This window comes from Thamnophis sirtalis, unplaced genomic scaffold (genome assembly GCF_051295495.1).
Source record: "Thamnophis sirtalis isolate CommonGarterSnake01/CBP01778 unplaced genomic scaffold, rThaSir2_p1.2 scaffold_8, whole genome shotgun sequence".
In the NCBI taxonomy this organism is placed as follows: domain Eukaryota; kingdom Metazoa; phylum Chordata; class Lepidosauria; order Squamata; family Natricidae; genus Thamnophis; species Thamnophis sirtalis.
Window position 1 is genome coordinate 2,230,959 of NW_028261388.1, and position 21,188 is coordinate 2,252,146.

A 21,188-nucleotide genomic window follows, 5' to 3' on the forward strand; every position below is an offset into this window, starting at 1 on the left:
AGTGAGCTTGCCCTATTTTACACCTTTCTTGTCACAGTTGCTAAGTGAACCACTGCAATTGTTCAGTTGGTAAAATGGTTGTTAAGTGAATCTGGCTTCCCCATTGACAGAAGGTCGCAAAAGGTGATTACCCTGGGACACTGCAGCCGACAGAAGTACGAGTTTAGAGTGTATAGAGTGTTTATTATAATTTATAGGCCGCCCTTTTCCCTGAGGGGACTCAGGGCGGCTTACAAAACACGGGGAGGGGGGTACAAAGACAAAAGACATAAGACAATACATAATATTAAAAATAAAGCACAACATTCATTCATCATTCGGGAGGGGACAAACTAAGATTTTTATCCCCAGGCCTGATGGGATAGCCAGATCTTAAGGGCCGTGCGGAAGGCCTGGGCGGTGGTGAGGGTGCGGATCTCCACGGGGAGATTGTTCCATAGCGTCGGAGCTGCAACTGAGAAGGCTCTCCTCCGTGTAGTCGCCAGTCGGCACTGACTGGCGGATGGAATTCGGAGGAGGCCTACCCTGTGCGATCTGATGGGACGCAGGGAGGTAATTGGCAGAAGGCGGTCTCTCAAATAGCCAGATCCACTACCATGGAGCGCTTTGTGAGTGGTAAGTAGGACCTTGAAGTGCACCCGGAGATCAACAGGTAGCCAGCGCAGCTCACGGAGGATCGGTGTTATGTGGGCGAACCGAGGTGCGCCCACGATCACTTGCGCGGCCGCATTCTGGACTAGCTGAAGTCGCCGGATGCTCTTCAAGGGCAGCCCCATGTAGAGCACATTGCAGTATTCCAGCCTAGAGATCACAAGGGCTCGAGTGACTGTTGTGAGGGCCTCCCGGTTCAGGTAGGGCCGCAACTGGCGCATCAGGCGAACCTGAGCAAATGCCCCCCTGGTCACAGCTGACAAATGATGGTCAAAACTCAGCTGTGGGTCCAGGAGGACTCCCAAGTTGCGGACCCTGTCTGAGGGGTATAAATTTTGTCCCCCCAGCCTGACAAAGTCAGTTGCCACGCGCCTGAATTTTGATCATGTGACCATGGAAATGCAGGTGTGAAAACTGGTCAGCACCGTTGTAACTTCAAGCAGTCACTAAGTGAGCCGTTGTAATTTGAGGACTACCTGTAATGGAAGTAGAAGTTTGACCTTTGCCTCAGATTAGATTCTAGATTAATGGCCAGTTGTTCATCTAAAATTAAAAAAAAAAGCAAATTTGCTTGATTAAATGGATCCAGCACGGTAGCTAACATTTCAAGTTTTCCTTATTCTTGACCAGTATTCTGACCACCAGAGTGGTGTGGTGGCCTAGAGGTTGAGCTCTCGCCTCGCGATCAGGAGGCTGTGAGTTCAATCCTAGGTAGGGGCAGATATTTCTCTCTCTCTGGGCACGTTGAGATTATATCTGCTGAATATAACTCCGCATTAGCAACAGGAAAGGCATCTGGCCAGTAAACACTCAGCTCCATTCAGTTGCCCAGACTACCCCACAAAGGATTATGGGGTGATGAAAAGATGATGATTATTCTTGACCAGTAATTGAATGGATAACACATAATTTAGCAAAAGGTGTGTGTGTGCTGTGTGTGCATATATGTACTCACTGTTGATTTGCATTTTGCAGGCAACAATCGGCATTGACTTCTTATCAAAAACTATGTACCTGGAAGATCGCACAGTGAGTAAGAGTTTTGTAGTAACTAACAAGCCTGTTTTAACATTGATGATGCATTGTATTGTCTAAATCGGGGTTTCCCAGCTTTGCCAACTTTTAAGATGCGTGGACTTCAACTCCCAGAATTCCCCAGCCAGCAATGGGAATTCTGGGAGTTGAAGTCCACATAGATCTGAGGATATCAACTCCATGGCTGGCTGGGGAATTCTGGGACTTGAAGTCCACATGTCTTAAAAGTTGCCGAGGTCGGGAAATCTTGGTCCAAATGCACTTTGCAAGGATATGAGCAGCTTCCGGCTTCCGGTGGGCCGACTGAGGATGCCAGGCCTCCAATGCCAATTGTAGGGGACAGTTTTTCAAGCGAGCCCCGCCCCTTCCCTGAGCACCTCAGAGGCATCTGGTTGGCCAGAATGCTGGATGAAGGCGGGCCTTGGCCAACGCAGCAGAGCTTCGCTTACCTTCTTACCGTAGCAGAGAACGGCTGTGCCTCGGACAGCGAAAACTGCCGGTTGCCATATTGAATGCCTGGCTTGGGCTGAGAATAGCTAGCCTGGTGCTCTTATCATCTCAAATATGTCAAACTGCACATGAAGGTAGAAATTGAAATCTCACAAGTATAAGTTGGATGGAATGTTTTGCCTCCTGCATTGTCTTTATATGGAAAAGAGGTTAATTTGAAGTGGCCGGTTAATAATACAGTGCACTTTTTGAGGCCATCCTTACACAGTGGTATCTTGCTACTCATTGTTAATTGGTTCCGGGAGGAACGGTGAGTAGCAAAAGCACTTAAGACTTATATACCGCTTCACAGGGCTTTCCAGCCCTCTCTGAGGGGTTTATAGAGTCAGCCTCTTGCCCCCAACAATCTGGGTCCTCATTTGACCCACCTCGGAAGGACGGAAGGCTCAGTTAATTTTGAACTGGTTAAGATCGAACTGTTGGCAATGAGCAGAGTTAGCCTGCAATACTGCATTCTAACCATTGCGCCACCACGGCTCAGTACTAAAAAACTATGAGTACCAAACAGATTTTCCCCGCGAGGAATAATGTAGCGAGTCACCAGGCAGCCGACACCCACAGGTTCTAGCTTGTGCGTTGAATACCAAACAAATGATGAGTACCGGGACAAAATTTTCACCTCAAGTACCGCATGCAATGAGTTTCAAAGAGTAGCAAGGTACCCCCTGTAGAAGCAAATACAATAAGACTGAATCCTGTATACAGTTGACAATCAAACTTTCTGCTTCGTGAGAAATCACCTCAAATTCCCTTGTGACAAAAAGACCCTTGTCCAATTGTTTACTATTATTCTTTTTTTAAAAGCCAAGTCTTTCTTTCCTATATTTGAAAATAGATAGTTCCATGCTTTTAACCTTAGAGTGATACTGAGATCCTGGAAGCTCCCATCAGGCCACGCAAATAAACCAGAGAGGAAATATGAGTCGATGAGCTAATTCTATTCTATTCTATTCTGCTCTACTCTATTCTATTCTGTATTTCTATTCTATTCTACTCTACTCTATTCATTTAATTTCTATTCTGTTCTGTTCTGCATTCTATTCTATTCTGCTCTACTCTATTCATGTAATTCTATTCTAGTCTACTCTATTCTATTCATTTCTATTCTATTCTATATACTATTCTATTCTGCATTCTATTCTACTCTACTCCTATACTCTATTCACTTAATTTCTATTCTATTCTGCATTCTATTCTATTCTACTTTATTCTATTTTACTCTACTTTACTCTTCATTTAATTTAACTCTATTCATTTAATTTAACAGTGGTTAGGGTGCAGTACTGCAGGCCACTTCAGCTGACTGTTATCTACAGTTCAGCTCACGGGCTCAAGGTTGACTCAGCCTTCCATCCTTCCGAGGTGGGTGAAATGAGGACCCGGACTGTGAGGGCGACATGCTGACTCTGTAAACCGCTTAGAGAGGGCTGAAAGCCCTATGAAGCGGTATATAAGTCTAACTGCTATTGCTATTGCTATTACTTTCTACTCTACTCATTTAATTTCTACTCTACTCATTTAATTTCTATTCTGTATACTATTCTATTCTGCATTCTATGCTACTCTATTCCTACTATACTCTATTCACTTAATCTCTATTCTATTCTACTCTATTCATTTAATTTCTATTCTATTCAATTCCTAAATCACACTGTAGGAAAACATTTCCCTTACTATCAACGCTGTTTCACGTTCATTTCGTTTTAAAACAGGATGCACGATAAAGCTGTATAGTGTATGGCTGCTGACTGGCTTTGCTCATAACGCCCACTGATTTCCAACAGTCGCTTTTAGTTATCCCAGCCGCCTTGCAAAACCTCGAGAGCAGGGAATGTGCAACCTTAGCGAGTGTTAAGGCTTGTTCAGCTCCCAGAACGGCCAGGTGGTTTTCAAGACGAACCCGGACAGGTATAGGATCTCCTGCTTGAGCAGGGGGGTGGACTAGAAGGCCTCCAAAGTAGCTCTTGCTACTCTGCTGGAGAATTCTGGGACTTGAAGTCCACAGGTGTTAAAAGTTGCCAAGCTTGCACATCCCTGCTCCAGTTTCTCTCCCTCTGAAGGGAGATTCTCCTTTGCTGCCCCAAGAGATGCCTGGCGCTGCCGACAGTTATCTGGGTTCCCCCCTCCCCCGCCTCCCCAAAAAGGTTCCTGGACTCACCCGGAGCCCCCTGCTTCTGCTTGCAACCTCAACATTGACACCTTCCGTGCATGATTTAAAACAACAACAACAACCACTTTTTTATTTTTTATTTTTTTTAAAAAAAGCAGTGGAACGTTTTCGTGGCGGTTTGGCTTTTTTTTTTTTTCCTCCTTAATTTTCTCCCCTCCCACAGATCAGGTTGCAGCTCTGGGACACTGCGGGCCAGGAACGTTTCCGTAGCCTCATTCCCAGTTACATCCGCGACTCTGCCGCCGCTGTAGTAGTATACGATATTACAAGTAGGTATCCTTCGCTCTGGTATCCTTTGACTTGTTTTTTTTCTCTTGCTTGTCTTGACCGATTTCCGTTAGGTACGGTTGCAATTGTGGGACACGGCAGGCCAGGAGCGGTTCAGGAGCTTGATCCCTAGCTACATTCGTGACTCCACTGTTGCAGTTGTTGTGTATGATATCACAAGTGAGTGGGGCGGGGGGCCTTTCCAATATTCTTGGCGCATGCTTTCCCTCCCTCCCTTATTTGCCTTCCCTCCTTCCTTCCTTCCTTCCTTCCTTCCTTCTTTCCTTCCTTCCTTCCTTCCTTCCTTCCTTCTTTTCTTCCTTCATCTCTCTGTCCATACCTCCCTCCCTCCTTTCCTTCCTTCTTTTCCTTCCTTCCTAACTTCCTCCATCTCTCTTTCCTTCCTTCCCTCCCTTCCATCCTCCCGCTTGCTTTTCCTTTCTTTCCCCCTTGCTTCCTCTCCTCTCTTCTCTCCTTTTTGCTTTTTCCTTTACCTTCTCTTCTTTTCCTTCTCTTCCTTTTCCCTTTCCTTTTCTGTTTCCCTTCCCCTCTTTCTTTCTTTCTTTCTTTCTTTCTTTCTTTCTTTCTTTCTTTCTTCCTTCCTTCCTTCCTTCCTTCCTTCCTTCCTTCCTTCCTTCCTTCCTTCCTTCCTTTTCTTCCCTCTCCTTCCCTCAAGCAAAGCTGTGCATGCCATACCACAGTTGTGCTTGTCCCGTCACTGTGGCTTGAAAAAGGATTTTCTCGCCTGGAGCTTCAAGGAGGAGCCTTTCTATATGGACCAAAACCTGTTTCACAACATTCTCTCAACGGGGCTCAACCCTAAAGTTGGCCATTGCCTGCACCCATAATCTACAAAGCCACAAGATTGACTCCGAATATGTGCAGGAAGCATTTTTCCCCTCTGTTGATTAGACCAAATTAATTGGCAGGGTGAGAATTCGAAAGCGGACTCCGGCTTGAAAGTTAGGCTTTTTCAAAGATGACTCCTGCCTTCTCCGATTCTTTAAATTTAAACATTCTATCCTCTCCTGAGCAAACTGGGGAGCTTTTTGCCCAAAGATTGCTTCCTCTAGAGCAGGGGTCCCCAAACTTGGCAACTTTAAGACTTAGCATTGCTGGCTGGGGAATTCTGGGAGTTGAAGTCCACAGGTCTTAAAGTTGCCAGGTTTGAAGGCCTCTGCTCTCCAGGGAAACCCTTTTGTTGGTTCTGCTTCTCCCTGCCCTCCCTTGTGTGTTCCTTCCCTCCCTGTCTATGTGCTCAGAATCCCTGAAAACAAGCCAGTCTCACCACAGTCTCAATTCATCTGCTGTTCTGTGGGCATTATTGTCCTGTGTTGCCTTTTAAGTTTCTCGAGTTTCTCTATCGAAATCCTTTATTGTTGTTTTTTGCATTGCTCCTAAAAGCTCCAGGGATTGAAAACGTCCTGTTCTCATGTACACAAAAGCCTCCTTTTTCTCCCCTTCCTTCTAATTAATTTCACTGATTAATTTCCTATAAAGGTATGTACTTAAGAACTGCATTTAGCTATTTCCCTCTCTGTCTGTAAAGCACAAACACACAAAAGACTATCCTTTTTTCCTGAAAATAAGACCCAAACGGAAAATAGACCCTAGCATGGTTTATACAATACAATAGCAGAGTTGGAAGGGACCTTGGAGGTCTTCTAGTCCAACCCCCTGCCTAGGCAGGAAACCCTATACCGTTTCAGACAAATGGCTATCCAACATCTTCTTAAAGACTTCCAGTGTTGAGGCATTCACAACTTCTGGAGGCAACTTCTGTTCCACTGATTCTCACTGTCTGGAAATTTCTCCTCAGTTCTAAGTTGCTTCTCTCCTTGATCGGTTTCCATTTGTCAGGAGGCTCATAATATAAGCCGTAGCCCAAAAATAAGCCCCAGGCAGATGGATGCATTTAGTACTGCATTTCCCTGAAAATAACCAAACATAAGCCCTAATGCGTGTTTTGGAACAAAAAATAATATAAGACCTGATCTTATTTTTGGCGAAACATGGTAGTCAGCATCTTTGAAACCTTATTTTTAATCACAAGCACATTAAGCAACTCCTGTTTTCAGTTTCAAATCTGCCTTTGAAATAGACAACTGAATGAAGAGGAATTGGTATTGAAACCCGAAAGAGAAAAATTTAGATCTTTTTATAAAACCTAAACTTAGCCTGAATGGAACGTTTTTGGGTTTTAATGCCCCAGTGTATCACACATACATACACACACTGTTATTTGACTGGCAATTGATGAAACCATTTCACTTCTGAGAGTATAATTTGCTGTTTTGAAAAGTTGGTTTCTGTGAAACTGTTTTGCCCCCTGATCTAAAGCTACAATATGGAAGTCTGTAGAGATTCTCCATCATCTACCTCATGGTTGTCTCAAAGGTGCTTTTTTCAGGAGGCAACTAGACTTTCTTGTTTCTTTGTTTTTTGAAGACGTTTCTCTTCTCATCCAAGAAGCTTCTTCAGCTCCGACTGGATGATGGTGGGGAAGGGAAAGATTTATATTCCTTGCAGACAGCTGGTCCTTTGCATCCTTTGAGAGGGTCCTTGAGGCCACTTGGAGGTTTTATCTGTGTCCTCAGAATCCCCTGAATGGTGCAAATGGTTCCTGTAGTCTGCAATTTTCCCCTCTGGAAATCCATTCCTTCTCCCACCCCATTCCAAGGGTCTTCACCCCAAATCGTGTAGCTAAAAGTCTGAAAGAAAAAAGAAAAGAAAAACCAAGAAAGTCCAGTTGCCTCGTAAATTGCAGAAAAATTGCCAACTACAGGAACCATTTGCATCACTCAGGGGACCTTAAGGACACAGATAAGCCTCCACGCGGCCTCAAGGACCCTCTCAAAGGATGCAAATGACCAGCTGTCTGCAAGGAGCATCAATCCTTCCCTTCCCCACCATCCAGTCAGAGCTGAAGAAGCTTCTTGGAGGAGAAGCGAAACGACTTCAAAAGAAAAAAAAAACCCAAGAAAGTCCATTTGCCTCCTGAAAAAGCACCTTTGGGACTACAATATGGAAACATTAATGAGAACGGGTAGTGGCATTAATAACCTAGTTGTGATGCCAAGAAAAAACATGTTGCCTCTGTCTCACTATCAATGTCTATGGAGACCTGGGGCCCGTTCGCTACTTACTCATCAAACCAAACACCTTTCCTGCCCTAACACGTTGCTTGCGATACCTGTGGGGAATTTTGCAATATACTGTGCAGGTGATATTTTTAGATGGATGAGCACATTGGGAACACTGAAACCATGTTGTGGATATTATTGGGCTGATGACGCTACCCTAACAGCCGATAATGCAAAGGATCCACTATTATTATTATTATTATTATTATTATTATTATTATTATTATTATTATTAATTTGTCTTGTATGCCACCCACTCCCGAAGGACTCCGGGCGGCTCACAATAGACAAGGGAAGGGGGATAAATAGACAAAGACAACACTTTAAAAAACACAACATTCACAATTTCCGTGGGGCTGGATGTTTCACAAGCCCCCCCAGGCCTGCTGGAGCAGCCAGGACTTGGTGGCTTTGCGGAAGGCCGGGAGGGTAGTAAGGGTCCGGATCTCCACGGGGAGGTCATTCCAGAGGGCTGGAGCTGCAATAGAGAAGGCCCTCCCCCGGGGGAGTCGCCAGCCGACATTGGCTGGCAGATGGAATCCGGAGGAGACCTAACCTGTGAGATCTTATCGGTCTGAGGGAGGTAATCAGCAGGAGGCGGTCTCTCAGGTACCCACACTACAAGCTCGAGTAATAAAAGCCGAGCAGCACGGTGGGGAGAAAAAAATGGGACTAGTATGAAATTAAAAAGAAATAAAGAGAAAACCGAGCTAATGTTTGTAAGCCACCCGGAGCCACTGAGAGTGAGTGGGCGGCCAGATGAATCTCAAGAAATAAAGACGGACAGACAATAGGTAGAAAGATATTTGTCAGGGTTCCGAGTAATACATCCATAGCAAACAAAACTCCGAGGCAGGTAGCTTCCTCAAAAAATAGTTTTATTGAGTATATTATATTGGCACAGTTCTGGTGAAAACCAACTCTGGAGATCCCCACGGTTTTCAGCTAATTAATGAAAAGTTAAAAGTTTTTCCCCTTCTCCAAACAATTGGTCACATGGTCTAACCAAGGTGCCATCCGGTCGCCTGATAACGTCGCTCCTCTTTCCTCTGACCAGGTGCTGGAAGGTCCTTGGTTCCCAGTATTTTGTTTTGGCTACAAAACCCCAGCTCTCTCAAATCCCCCCTCCCTGACCTCCAGTGTGGGAACACTGAAGCCTCAAGATGGCTTCGGTCAAGTCAGCTTCAGGGTTGACAACCTTCTAGCCTTAGAATTGACAACAAAGATACCCAAAGTGGTGGGCAGCTTCTGCCTTTAGCACCAACGGTCAAGACTAAAGGAACAAGCAGTCAAGGAAAATGTCCTGCGAACTAACACATGCATGCAGCCATGGAGAAGATGTTCAGATACCAGGATGTGTCTGTGCCTACAAAGATCAGAAGAGCTCAAACTGAGATGTTCTCTCTGACCCTCCGTGGAGGCCAAAGTTGGCTTTTGAAGAAGCAGAAGAAGAGGACCGACGCCTTTGGGCTTCAGTGTTGGAGAAGACTCCCGAAAAGTCCATTAGCAGCCAGGAAAGCCAACCAATGGGTCAAGAGACAAAATCAATCCAGATTCCACATGCGAGGCACACATGTCCAGGCTCATATAATCCTACTCTGGACACAGGCCAAGACCTGACTCTCTGGAGGAGGCTGGGAAGCATGGAAGGAAAGAAGAGCAGATGAGGACTAACGGTAGTCAGGAGGATGGACTCAGTTGCAAGAGTGATGGAAGCTTCATTAGAAGACCCGAAAGAGCAGATTAGGGGCAAATCTTCATGTCAGGGTTCCAAAGAGCATCGAACATTAAATCAGAGTCCAAGGCAAAGGATTCCTCCAAGTTCCAATTTATGAAGAAAGCCAGGTTGGCACATCTGGGAAAACCCAAATCTGAAAGCTTCCCGGTTTTCCCCACCCGGCTGAAAGTTCAAGATCTTGCCCCCCACACCCCACATGTCCATCCCATGGTCCGATCTCCCACTGCCACTCTGGCAGCTTCCACCCATCCAATTCCGGTCAGGTGCAGAGGTGCGGAGACAAAGGATGACCTTGGCTTTCTAGAAAGAATGTTGTTATGGCTACCTATCATCTAACTCCGTACAATCCCCCCTCCCATTTTCCCACCATAGAAAAGGCATAGTAGAAGAATAGAAAGCGTGGCAGGCCAAAGACCCAAAATAAAAAATGGCTGCAGGCCTTCACATAAATTTTATCTACTCCAAGGGTCTCCAACCTTGGTGACTTTAAGAGTTGAAGTCCACAGGTTTTAAAGTTGCCAAGGTTGGAGACCCCTGATCTACGCAGTTGCTAAGAGTCAACCATGATTTGTTGGCACTTTAGCCATCCATCAAATCCATTGTTGATATTTTTCCATGGAAGATCACAATAAAGAAAATTAATATCTGGTGTCCAGGGAGGTTCTTGTAAATGAAGATTAGAAGCTGGCAATTTTTTGTAGCAATCTGGTTCATGTTAATTACCGTATTCTTCAGACTATAACACAATTTTTTTTCCTCTCCCAAAAGGGGGTGAAAAATGTCTGTGCGTCTTATAGACCGAATATTGCTGAAGCCCCGCCCCACCATTTTTTGCCTCTGCACGTCCCATTTTCAGGCTGCCTTTCGACTCGTTTTGGAGGCTTTTCTTGGCTTGTTTTGGAGGGTTTTCTTGGCCTGTTTTTGAGACTTTTTTCAGCCTGTTTTGAGACTTTTCAGGCTGTTTTCGAGGCTTTTTTTTGGCCAATTTTTTTCAAAAGAAAAATGATTCCAAAATCAAAAATGAGCCAAGAAAAGCTGAAAAAAAATGGGCTGAAAAAACCCTCAAAAATGGGCCGGAAAAAGCCTCAAAAAGGGGCTGAAAATGAGGGGTGCAGAGGCCAAAAGCCTCCCCCTCCGCCCCCCTTATAATCCGAAAACTATGGTAGGAGGTAGAAATGTGAGACACTTCACTGATTCCTGGACCCCTTGCAGCAGAGTGTGCTCTCTCTGTCCCTACAACCCAATTTGAGCAGCCAAAATCCTGATGAATCTCAAATGACCACTGGTGATTTACTGATGCTTTGTAGATACAGGTAGCCCTTGACTTACGACCATAACTCAGCCCCACGTTTCTGTTGTTAAGTAAGACATTGGTTAAGTGAATTTTGCCCCGTTTTACGACCTTTGTTGCCACAGATATTAAGCGAATCCCTGCTTCTGTTTAGTTCAGGGGTAGTCAATCTTTTTATACCTACTGCCCACTTTTGTATCTCTGATAGTAGTAAAATTTTCTAACCGCCCACCGGTACTACAGTAATGGTGATTTTATGAAAACCCGATGAAAATGTTTTTAAATAATGCTATGACATTTTTTTTAAAGTCAATTAAATTTTTTAAAAAAGGAAAGTGCTTCAGTATCGGACAAAACCCCTACCGCCCACCATGAAAGCTGGAACGCCCACTAGTGGGCGGTAGGGACCAGGTTGACCACCACTGGTCTAGTTAGTAACTCGGTTGTTAAGTGAATCTGGCTTCCCCACTGACTTTGCTTGTCAGAAGGTCGCAAAAGGGGATCCCCTGACCCCAGGACACTGCGACGGTCATAAATACGGGTCAGTTGCCGAGCGTCTGAATTTCGTTCATGTGACCATGGGGGAATTCTGCAATAGTCATGAGTTTTGCAAACGGCCCTAAATCCCTTTTCTCGGTGCCGCTGTAACTTTGAACGGTCACTAAATGAACCGTTGTAAGTCGAGGACTGCCTGTGATGTGTTTTTGTCAGCGATATGCCAGGGGTTTTATTTTGTGTATTTCTCCTTCCCAGATGTAAACTCATTCCAGCAAACCACAAAATGGATCGATGATGTCAGAACGGAAAGGGGTAGTGATGTCATCATAATGCTTGTAGGAAACAAAACAGATCTAGCAGACAAGAGGTAAGGAGACAGACTCCTGATTTCCGGGCTGGCTTGAATATGTATTTTATTTGAAGAAGCGCAATCTGTAATCGAACCCAAAATCCAGGTTTTGAAAAAGAATATGGTGGGCGATAGGACTAGCGGGCAATGTATGTGAGAACCAAACTGGGGCCTCTTAGGTTGATAGCTGGAAGTCCCATCACACAGTCTTCTGCTCCTTCAAATCTTTCTTGCTTCCCCTCAAAAGCTGCTTTGCTTCTTTGCTGATCGATTTCCCCACCTGTAATTGCTTTTTTTTTTTTTTTACAAATGAAACTCAAGGTGGCGAACATATACACGCACACCTTCCCCTACAACAACCCTGTGAGGTAGGTTGGGCTGAGAGTCAGGGACTGAGCCAAAGTCACCCAGATGGCTTTCCCGGGTAAGGTGGGACTTGAACTCACGCTGCAGACAAACGTAAAGCAGTCGCTGAGAGTCACCTTGAACTGTGAGACGGGGATAGAGAGGGGCAGACAGACAGAAGAGGGAGAAAGAGAGATGGAGAATTATGTCAGATATATGGTAGACAGAAAGATGGAGAGAGAGAGAGCTATGGTTCCGGATAAATATAGACAGAAGAATGAAAAAAGATAGATAGATAGATAGATAGATAGATAGATAGATAGATAGATAGATAGATAGATAGATAGATAGATAGATAGATGATAGATAGATATAGATTAGAAATAGATAGATAGATAGATAGATGATAGATAGATAGATAGATAGATAGATAGATAGATAGATAGATAGATGATAGAGATGATAGATAGATGATGATGATGATGATGATAGATAGATAGATAATAGATAGATAGATGATAGATAGATGATGATGATGATAGATAGATAGATAGATGATAGATGATGATGATGATAGATAGATAGATAGATAGATAGATAGATAGACAGATAGACAGATAGACAGATAGATAAATAGATAACAGATAGATAGGTAGGTAGATAGATGATAGATAGAAAAATGATAGATAGATGATGATAGATAGATAGATAGATAGATAGATAGATAGATAGATAGATAGATAGATAGATAGGAGCCAAGGTGGTGCAGTGGTTAAATGCAGCACTGCAGGCTACTGCTAGATCAGCTGCTAGATCAGCAGGTCAGCGGTTCAAATCTCACCGGCTCAGGGTTGACTCAGCCTTCCATCCTTCCGAGGTGGGTAAAATGAGGACCCAGATTGTTGGGGGCGATAAGCTGACTCTCTGTAAACCGCTTAGAGAGGCCTGTAAGGCCTATGAAGCGGTATATAAGTCTACTGCTATTGCTATAGATAGATAGATAGATAGATAGATAGATAGATAGATAGATAGATAGATAGATAGATAGATAGATAGATAGATAGATAGATAGATAGATAGATATGGATAGGGAGGGAGAGATGGATGGATAGATATGTATGGATGATAGATAATGAAAGATAGGTGATAGATAATGATAGATAGATATGGATAGATGGATGGATGGATGAGAGAGAGATGGATAGAATAGTGATAGGTGAGGAAGAAAGAGATGGAAAATTATGGATAGATATAGACAGAACTTCAAACAGTCACTAAGCGACTGGTCAGAAGTTGAGGACTCCGTGTTATCTTTCCTGCTGACTTGTGGTCTGCTCAGGTGTTGTTTTTTTTAACCTTTGCACCAATTGAGTGTTGGGATGCGTGTATTAAACCTTTGCCTAATTTTTAATGCCTCACAATTTAAATCTCATTTTATACGGTTCTCTTCTCCCGCTCCCCACAAACGAGCCCTTGGACTTTACTTTGTAAAACGCCGTGGAAATAAAAGCGTTAAGAGCCATAAGCCCTTGTAAGGAATGGAGTTTTCTTCCTTGAAGCATCTGAGTTCTGAAAGGGTGTTTTCCTTGTTTGTATGTAAAAGGAAAGCAACTCTTAGAGCTGTGATGGCGAACCTGTGGCACATGTGTCCAAAGTGACATGCGGAACCATGTTGCCTGTCATGTGCGGCTTCTCCCGTTCCTCTTACGGGTTTTGGGCTCAGCTGGCCTCTGTGTGTGCAGCAGTGCTGGAAACCAGAAGGCATGAGCATGCATGCCCACCAGCCGATTGGTATGTGCGCATGCGCAGCAGTCACTGGAAGACTTGCTGGCCGGTGTGCATGTGAGCACCAGGAGTGCTATTTACTTACCTTTGCTCCCGGTTCACAAATGTGAGCGTGCTCGCATGCGCAGAGCGTCAAAAATAGGATGTGATGACGTGCAGGTTGGTGGATGGAGCCTCCCACCGCCGTTACTGATTCACCCGAACCGGTACGAACCAATTGAATAGCACCACTGGTGCACACCGGAAACCCAAAGTTCATTTTCCGGTGCGCCTATGCCCCCTGGGCAGCTCCTGTTCCTGGTTGCGGGCCAGACGAACACACGCAGACATGCAAAGCATTCGTGTGAAGTGCTCCCTTTTTGGCACTCGGTGCCGAAAAAGTTTGCCATCGTTGTCTTAGCAGTTCCCTTACTATGATTCCCTTCCTTTCTCTTCCAGACAAGTATCTATTGAGGAAGGGGAAAGGAAAGCCAAAGAGCTGAATGTGATGTTCATCGAAACTAGCGCAAAGGCCGGATACAACGTAAAACAAGTGAGTAAAACAAGCAGCTGAGTTTGAAGTTTTATTTTACTTATATGCCGCCCTATTCCCCGCGGGACTCAGGGCGGCGCACAAACCCAAGGGAAAGAGGAACACAAAAACTACAAAAATACAGGGCATTTAAAAACAACCAACAGCCACACGATTCGAGAGGGGAAGTGAACTCATCAACCCCAGGCCTGCCGACACAGCCAGGTTTTAATGGCTTTTCAGAAGGCCAGAAGAGAGGTGAGGGTCCGAATCTCTGCGGGGGGCTCGTTCCAAAGGGCCGGAACTGCAACAGAGAAGGCCCTCCCCCGGGTCGTAGCCAGATGGCATTGGCTGGTAGATGGAACCCGGAGGAGGCCGACCCTGTGAGATCTGACGGGTCTTTGGGAGGTAATTGGCAGGAGGCGGTCTCTTAAGTACCCAGGTCCAATACCATGAAGGGCTTTATAAGTAATAACTAGCACCTTGAAGCATATCCGGAGACCGATTGGAAGCTAGTGCAGCTCGCGGAGGATAGGTGTAACATGGGTGTATCGAGGTACACCCACAATCGCTCGCGCGGCTGCATTCTGGACAAGTTGAAGTCTCCAAATGCTCTTCAAGGGCTGCCCCATGTAGAGCGCATTGTAGTAGTCCAGTCTTGAGGTCATGAGGGCGTGAGTGACTGTTGCGAGTGCCTCCCGGTTCAGGTAGCTGAGGATTGTTCTGTCTCACTGCAGGGGTTGGTGGTCTCCAAACATGGCCCCTTTAAGACTTGTGGACTTGGACTCCCAGAATGCATGGCTGGCTGAGGAATTCTGGGAGTTGAAGTCCACAGGTCTTGAAGGGGCCACGTTTGGAGAGACCCCCTCCCTTACAGTCAAAGAAGGAAAGAGTCACTCCAGGCTTTCAACTATCATGCCAAATGTTTACTACGAGGTTGTATGATCAGAATCAAAGGGGCTTGACTTGTTCTCCAAACCACCAAGAGGAGGAGGAGGAGGAGGAGGAGGAGGAGGAGAAGTCATGGGTGGGAATCTGAGAGATCCAACCTAAAAGTCAGGAGAAACATCTGGACAGTGAGAAGAATTAATCAGTGCCTCCTGGAGCCCAGGGTGGTCCATTAATGTTCAAACTGGACCGGGCAACCATTTGACTGGGGTGGAATAAAGTCTCCTGCCTTGAGCAGGGGGTTGCAGCATCCCCGTGGTCCCGTGATCAAAAATTCAGGCCCTTGGCAACCGAATCATATTTATGACGGTTGCAGTATCCCAAGAGTCACGTGATCCCCTTTGGCCATCTTCTGGCGAGCAAAGTCAACGGTTCAAGGCAGATCCACTTAAGAGCCATTTTATTCACTTAGCACAGTGTTTCTCAACCTTGGCAACTTGAAGATGTCTGGACTTCAACTCCCAGAATTCCCCAGCCAGCCACGGTTGCTGCATAGACGGGGTCTGCTGTGTCACTGGAGAAGCGGGACGTTAGGATCAAAATAGATGAATCGTTTTATTACCAGAATAATGAAAAAGTCTGTTTTTACATAAACAAGAACTTTCCTCCTCCCGTCTACTCCTAATGCCTACTTTTCATAATCGCGTGTTCTGTCTTTTTCCACAAGGCAGGTAGTCCTCGAATTCCAACCACAATTTGCGCCAGCATTTCTGTTGCTAAACAAGGCAGGTGGTTAAGGGAGTCGCGCCCCACTTGACGATCTCTTTTGCCAGAGTTTTAACCAGCAAATCACTAAATCATGTCATTAAGCAAACCCGGGCTTCCCCCCTTGTCTTTGCTTGTCAGAAGCCAGCTGGGAAGGTCACAAATGGTGAACATACAACCCTGGGATGCTGCAACTATTGTGTAAAAATGGGACGGTTGTCTAGCAACTGAATTTTGATCGCGCGATCGTGAGAATGCTGACACGGTCATAAGTTCAAGGACTGGTTGTAACATCCATTTTTTTCTGTGCTGTTGTAACTTGAAAGTCACTAAACAAATGGTTGTAAGTCAGGGACTACCTATACCTTCCGTACATACTTCCATACATAGTTTATTGTTTAGCCCATAGGCCATATCAAAGTGCAGAGTTCCAAACACAAATTATCGCTAAAATCCAATAAAAAAAAAACCGTTTAAAATGAGATTGGAATAAAAATACAATTTAAAATGAAGTTGGAATAAAATACAATTTATACCTTCCATTAACACGAATGCTTTTTAATTGGACGCTGATAGAAAGGCATCAATGTACCTTATATAAAAATGTGGAGCCTTAAAGCACAGAATATTGTCCTTGTCCCCTTCTATCGATCCATCTTTCTTCCCCACCCTCCCACACCCTCTAACTTTCTTTCTTAATTTTCCCTCTCAGCTTTTCCGACGTGTGGCGGCTGCTTTGCCTGGCATGGAGAGCACGCAGGAGAAAAGCAGAGAAGATAGTATCCTTTGATCCCCGCTCGGTCAAACAATCTGAAACAATCCAGTCATTGGTGTTGAGTTTTAGGGGGTGGGGGTGGGGTGGGGTGGGGGGGAGCACCACTGCAGCCAGCGAAGGGGGACAATGACAAAGCAGATTTGTTCTGACCCAGCTCCCCAATCACGACAAGCCCTCTGAAGTGAATTCAAAAGATTCCTTTATTAGGAATGCCGGCAAAAAGTTTATCTTGCAGGCTAACAAGTCTGGATGAATAGTTGTCTGCCACACCTGCTTTGTATCCCCAGAGCTAGGGTGGGGCTTCAATAGCAGCGGTGGCTCTTCCGTCCCAAGGACCGGCCCATAGATTTCCACTGCTCTCCTCTCCTCTGACACCTCTATTCATCTCCGCCCCCTGCCTTTGATCCCCAGAGCTAGGGTGGGGCTTCGCTAGCAGCGGTGGCTCTTCTGTCCCAAAGACCAGCCCATAGATTTCCACTGCTCTCCTCTCCTCTGACACCTCTATTCATCTCCACCCCCTGCCTTTTATCCCCAGAGTTAGGGTGGGGCTTCGCTAGCAGCGGTGGCTCTTCTGTCCCAAAGACCAGCCCATAGATTTCCACTGCTCTCCTCTCCTCTGACACCTCTATTCATCTCCGCCCCCTGCCTTTTATCCCCAGAGTTAGGGTGGGGCTTCACTAGCAGTGGTGGCTCTTCCATCCCAAGGACCGGCCCATAGATTTCCACTGCTCTCCTCTCCTCTGCCACATCTATTCACCTCCATCCCCTGCCTTTTATCTCCAGAGCTGGGGTGAGGCTTCGCTAGCAGTGGTGGCTCTTCTGTCCCAAGGACCAGCCCATAGATTTCCACTGCTCTCCTCTCCTCTGACACCTCTATTCATCTCCGCCCCCTGCCTTTGATCCCCAGAGCTGGGGTGGGGCTTCTCTAGCAGCGGTGGCTCTTCCGTCCCGAGGACCGGCCCATAGATTTCCACTGCTCTCCTCTCCTCTGCCACATCTATTCATCTCCGCCCCCTGCCTTTTATCCCCAGAGTTAGGGTGGGGCTTCGCTAGCAGCGGTGGCTCTTCCATCCCAAGGACCGGCCCATAGATTTCCACTGCTCTCCTCTCCTCCATCTGAGTTGCTAGTTCCTTGATTGGGAGGCTATTTACAGCTTGGTTGTTGGTCTAGTGTTAATCTTCTGGTTAATCTCGACTTATTTGGGTGTTGATTGCTTGCATTGCTGTCAGGTAATGAAATGTCTGCAGGAAAGCAATTGAGAGCACCAAGGACCTCTCAGTTCTTCTCCTCCTCTTCCTCCTCTCTGCAAACTGATGATGTTCCCTAGATGGGTAATGAAATGTCTGCAGGAAAGCAACCAAGCTCAGAAAACACCAAAAACCCCATAGCCCCCTCCTCTTCCTCCTCCTCCTCCTCTCTACACACACCACTCCCTTCTAGCACTGATGATGTACCCTAGTTGGGCCATAAAATGTCCGAAAAAATAACAACGAAGCTCAGAGGACCCCAAGCACCCCACAATCCTCCTCCTCTCTTCTAGCATTGATTATGTTACCTAGTTGGGTCATGAAACATCTTCAAGAAATCCACCAAGCTCAGAGAGCACCAAGGACCCCACTGTTCTCCTCCTCTCTGCAAAGCCCACTCCCAACACTGATGATGTTCCTTAGATGGGTAATGAAACGTCTGCAAGGAAAGCAAGGCAGCTCAGAGATCCCCAAGGACACCCCACTGTTCAACTGTCAGGTTTCCAAATAGCATCCAAAAATAAATCAGAGTCCGAGGCAAAGTATTGTTCAAAGTTCCAGTTTATTAAAGAGAGCCATGTTGGTACATCTGGGGAAACCCAAATCTGAAAGCTTCCCGGTTTTCCCCACCCAGTTGAAAGTTCAAGATCTTCCCCCCCCACACCCCACAAGTCCACCCCATGGTCCAATCTCCCACTGCCACGCTGGCAGCTTCCACCCACCCAGTTCCGGTCAGGCACAGAGGTGCAAAGACAAAGGATGACCTTGGTTTTCTAGAAAGAATGTTGTTATGGCTGCATAGCATCTAACCCCCCTCCCATTTTCCCACCATAGAAAATGCATAGCAGAATAATGAAAAGTGTGGCAGGCTAAAGACCCAAAAGAAAGATGGCTGCAGGCCTGACACCCTCGGCTGCCAATTCCGCATTCCTTCCCGTGTGCCATTCATAAAACCGGAGTGGGGATGGTCTGTGTGTGTTTGTGTGTGTGTTTCCATTTGCCTTAACTTCTCTTCCCCAGTGATCGACATCAAACTTGAAAAGCCTCAAGAGCAGCCAGTCAGTGAAGGAGGCTGCTCCTGCTAATAGTGTGTGGGGTGTTTTCCCCCCCTTCCTTCCTTCCTCAAACCATCACTCGCTTCTCCTGCCCTCCTTCCTTCCTTCCTTCCTTCCTTCCTTCCTTCCTTCCTTCCTTCCTTCCTTCCTTCCTTCCCTGGGACCCCCTCCACAGCCGTGTGACGATTGCCTTGCCTCCTCCTTCCCTCCTCCCTCCTCCACCACTTCCACCCCAGCACGGATCCTCATCAATCATCGCTGCCTGTCTCGTGAAGATGATCTGTTTATAGCTTCACAAGCACAAAACGAAACGAAACGAAAGGAAAAGTCGGTGTCTCCATTGCATAGAGAAGGAAAAGGGTTGCCAGAGCCCAAACCACCCTGCCCCGTCATTTCCACTAGTTCTAGAAAGTTGAGTACGACTTTTGTTTTAAGGTCTGTTCCTTATTTTTCTTTTTCTTTTACAAAGAAAATTAAAACATTGCACTTGTCAAACGGAGGGAAAGTGGGAGGGAGAGAATAAGGATACGGCGCCTGTTTTTTTTTTTGCCGGCGAGAGACGCGTCGCAGGGTAGAAGACGCCGTCGCAGGCCGCGTAGAGCGCGAGCAGAAGAGCAAAAAAAAAACAGCCCGAGAGAGCCTGCACTGCCTTTTCAGTCCAACTTTTTGCTTTTGGGTAAAGCAAAACTCAAAAGCTGGCTTGTTAAGCCATGCGTTGTTCACGCCGTTCTTTTGTAGCGCGAACAAACCGGCATCGGCTGGCAAGATGATTTCCCCCCCCCCCTTTTAAGGTGCACGGTTCCAGAATCTTATGCGTGACCCCCACCAAAGGGCTTAAAAAAACCCCTCTCTTACTTCCTGGGAGAAGCCCCCCCCCCAATTAAACTGCCTCGCAGTGCAGTCTCTGTCTGGTTGGTTTTTGCATTTTCTGCTTTCAGATCGGGCCTTTGGGGGGCGGGGGGTTGAAAACAGGTTCGGCCTGTTTTAAGAGAATTGAAGGGAAATCCCTTTCGAAAATGGGAGGCATGTACACTACGACCAAGTTCTCCGTCAAGTGAGGAAGGGAGGACCGGGATAAATGAAGCTGTTGGGACAGCTCAAGGCTCAACTGGAGGCAGGGAAGAGTTATAAAAGTCCCTTTTAAAAGGATGATTAAAAGGGAGGGGGGGTGCATAAGATGGAAACAAAACTAATTATGCAGGCTGTTGCCTTTACTTTCAGAATTATTATTGTTTTCATTTTTTACATTCGGTCTCGAGTCTATGTACGTACTACATAATTCAGTTTGTTTAGTATTATGTTTAACTTAACTACCATTAACGGTGATTTCCTTCCATATTTATTTTCTCTGCTTTAAATTTGTTTAGCATTCAAGGCTTTCTTTTTCTTTCTTTCTCTTTCATTCTTTCTTTCTCTCTCTGTCTGTCTCTCTCTATTGGTTAATCCATTTAAAGCTTTGGGAATGTTGCAAGATTCTGCGATTCATTTCAGAAACAGAAATGAATGCATTCTGTCTCATGTACACACACACATACACAAACACCAACACACAGACACACACGACACACCCACGCTACAGAAGTGCACTCTTAATAGTACTAGTCATTGTGAAGTTGCTACATAAGTTAACACAATTGTAAATACATTGTTTGCCAGGAGAGTTTGTGGAGCGGAGAGAAGTTGGGGGCGGGGGGGGGCAATGTGGGAAAAGCTTTTTTTTGTCACAAGGGCTGTTCTTTTTTTTTTTTTTTTTTTTGAAGGCAGCCCAGCTTGGTTCAGAGACCTCAACGCAAAGTATCCCCCCCACCCAAAAAAAACCCCCTCCTTTTGCATTGTGGAGTCAGAATGGCAAATCCATCACTTTGACTTGAGTTTCTAGTAACTTTGCATAATCTCACGTTAAAAGGGCAGATTGACATAACAAATGCTTTTCATGCAATATTGAAGAGGTGGTTCTTTTTTTCCTTTTTTTTTTTTTCTTTTCAAAGTAGCATGTCTAGAAATAAATGTTTAAACTATGGCAACCAACGGCGAACTTAAAATCCCGAAAAGAAACTCAAAAGAGACTGGGCTGTTCTTTTCTTCCTCCTCTTCTTCTTCTTCCTTGTATCGTTGTTATTCTACGTGTGCGGAAACTTAAAACAAAGAATCCCATCTCGCTGCT

General features: G+C 45.6%; 1 protein-coding gene across 2 annotated transcripts in view; it reads left to right on the forward strand.

The window, feature by feature from the left end:
- RAB6A (RAB6A, member RAS oncogene family) overlaps positions 1 to 21,018 on the forward strand; it is a 57,327-nt gene extending 36,309 nt beyond the window's left edge. Inside the window, exons 3-8 of one of the 2 annotated variants that reach the window (XM_087720963.1) lie at positions 1,627 to 1,680; positions 4,530 to 4,635; positions 11,559 to 11,670; positions 14,221 to 14,314; positions 16,659 to 16,725; positions 18,990 to 21,018. In XM_087720963.1, coding sequence (XP_087577089.1) covers positions 1,627 to 1,680; positions 4,530 to 4,635; positions 11,559 to 11,670; positions 14,221 to 14,314; positions 16,659 to 16,725; positions 18,990 to 19,054 — 498 coding nt within the window. In that variant the 3' untranslated portion in view covers positions 19,055 to 21,018. Of the gene's footprint in view, positions 1 to 1,626; positions 1,681 to 4,529; positions 4,636 to 4,707; positions 4,814 to 11,558; positions 11,671 to 14,220; positions 14,315 to 16,658; positions 16,726 to 18,989 lie in introns of both variants that reach the window. The other variant, XM_087720962.1, reaches the window with a different exon arrangement.
- Positions 21,019 to 21,188: the final 170 nt, after the last annotated feature.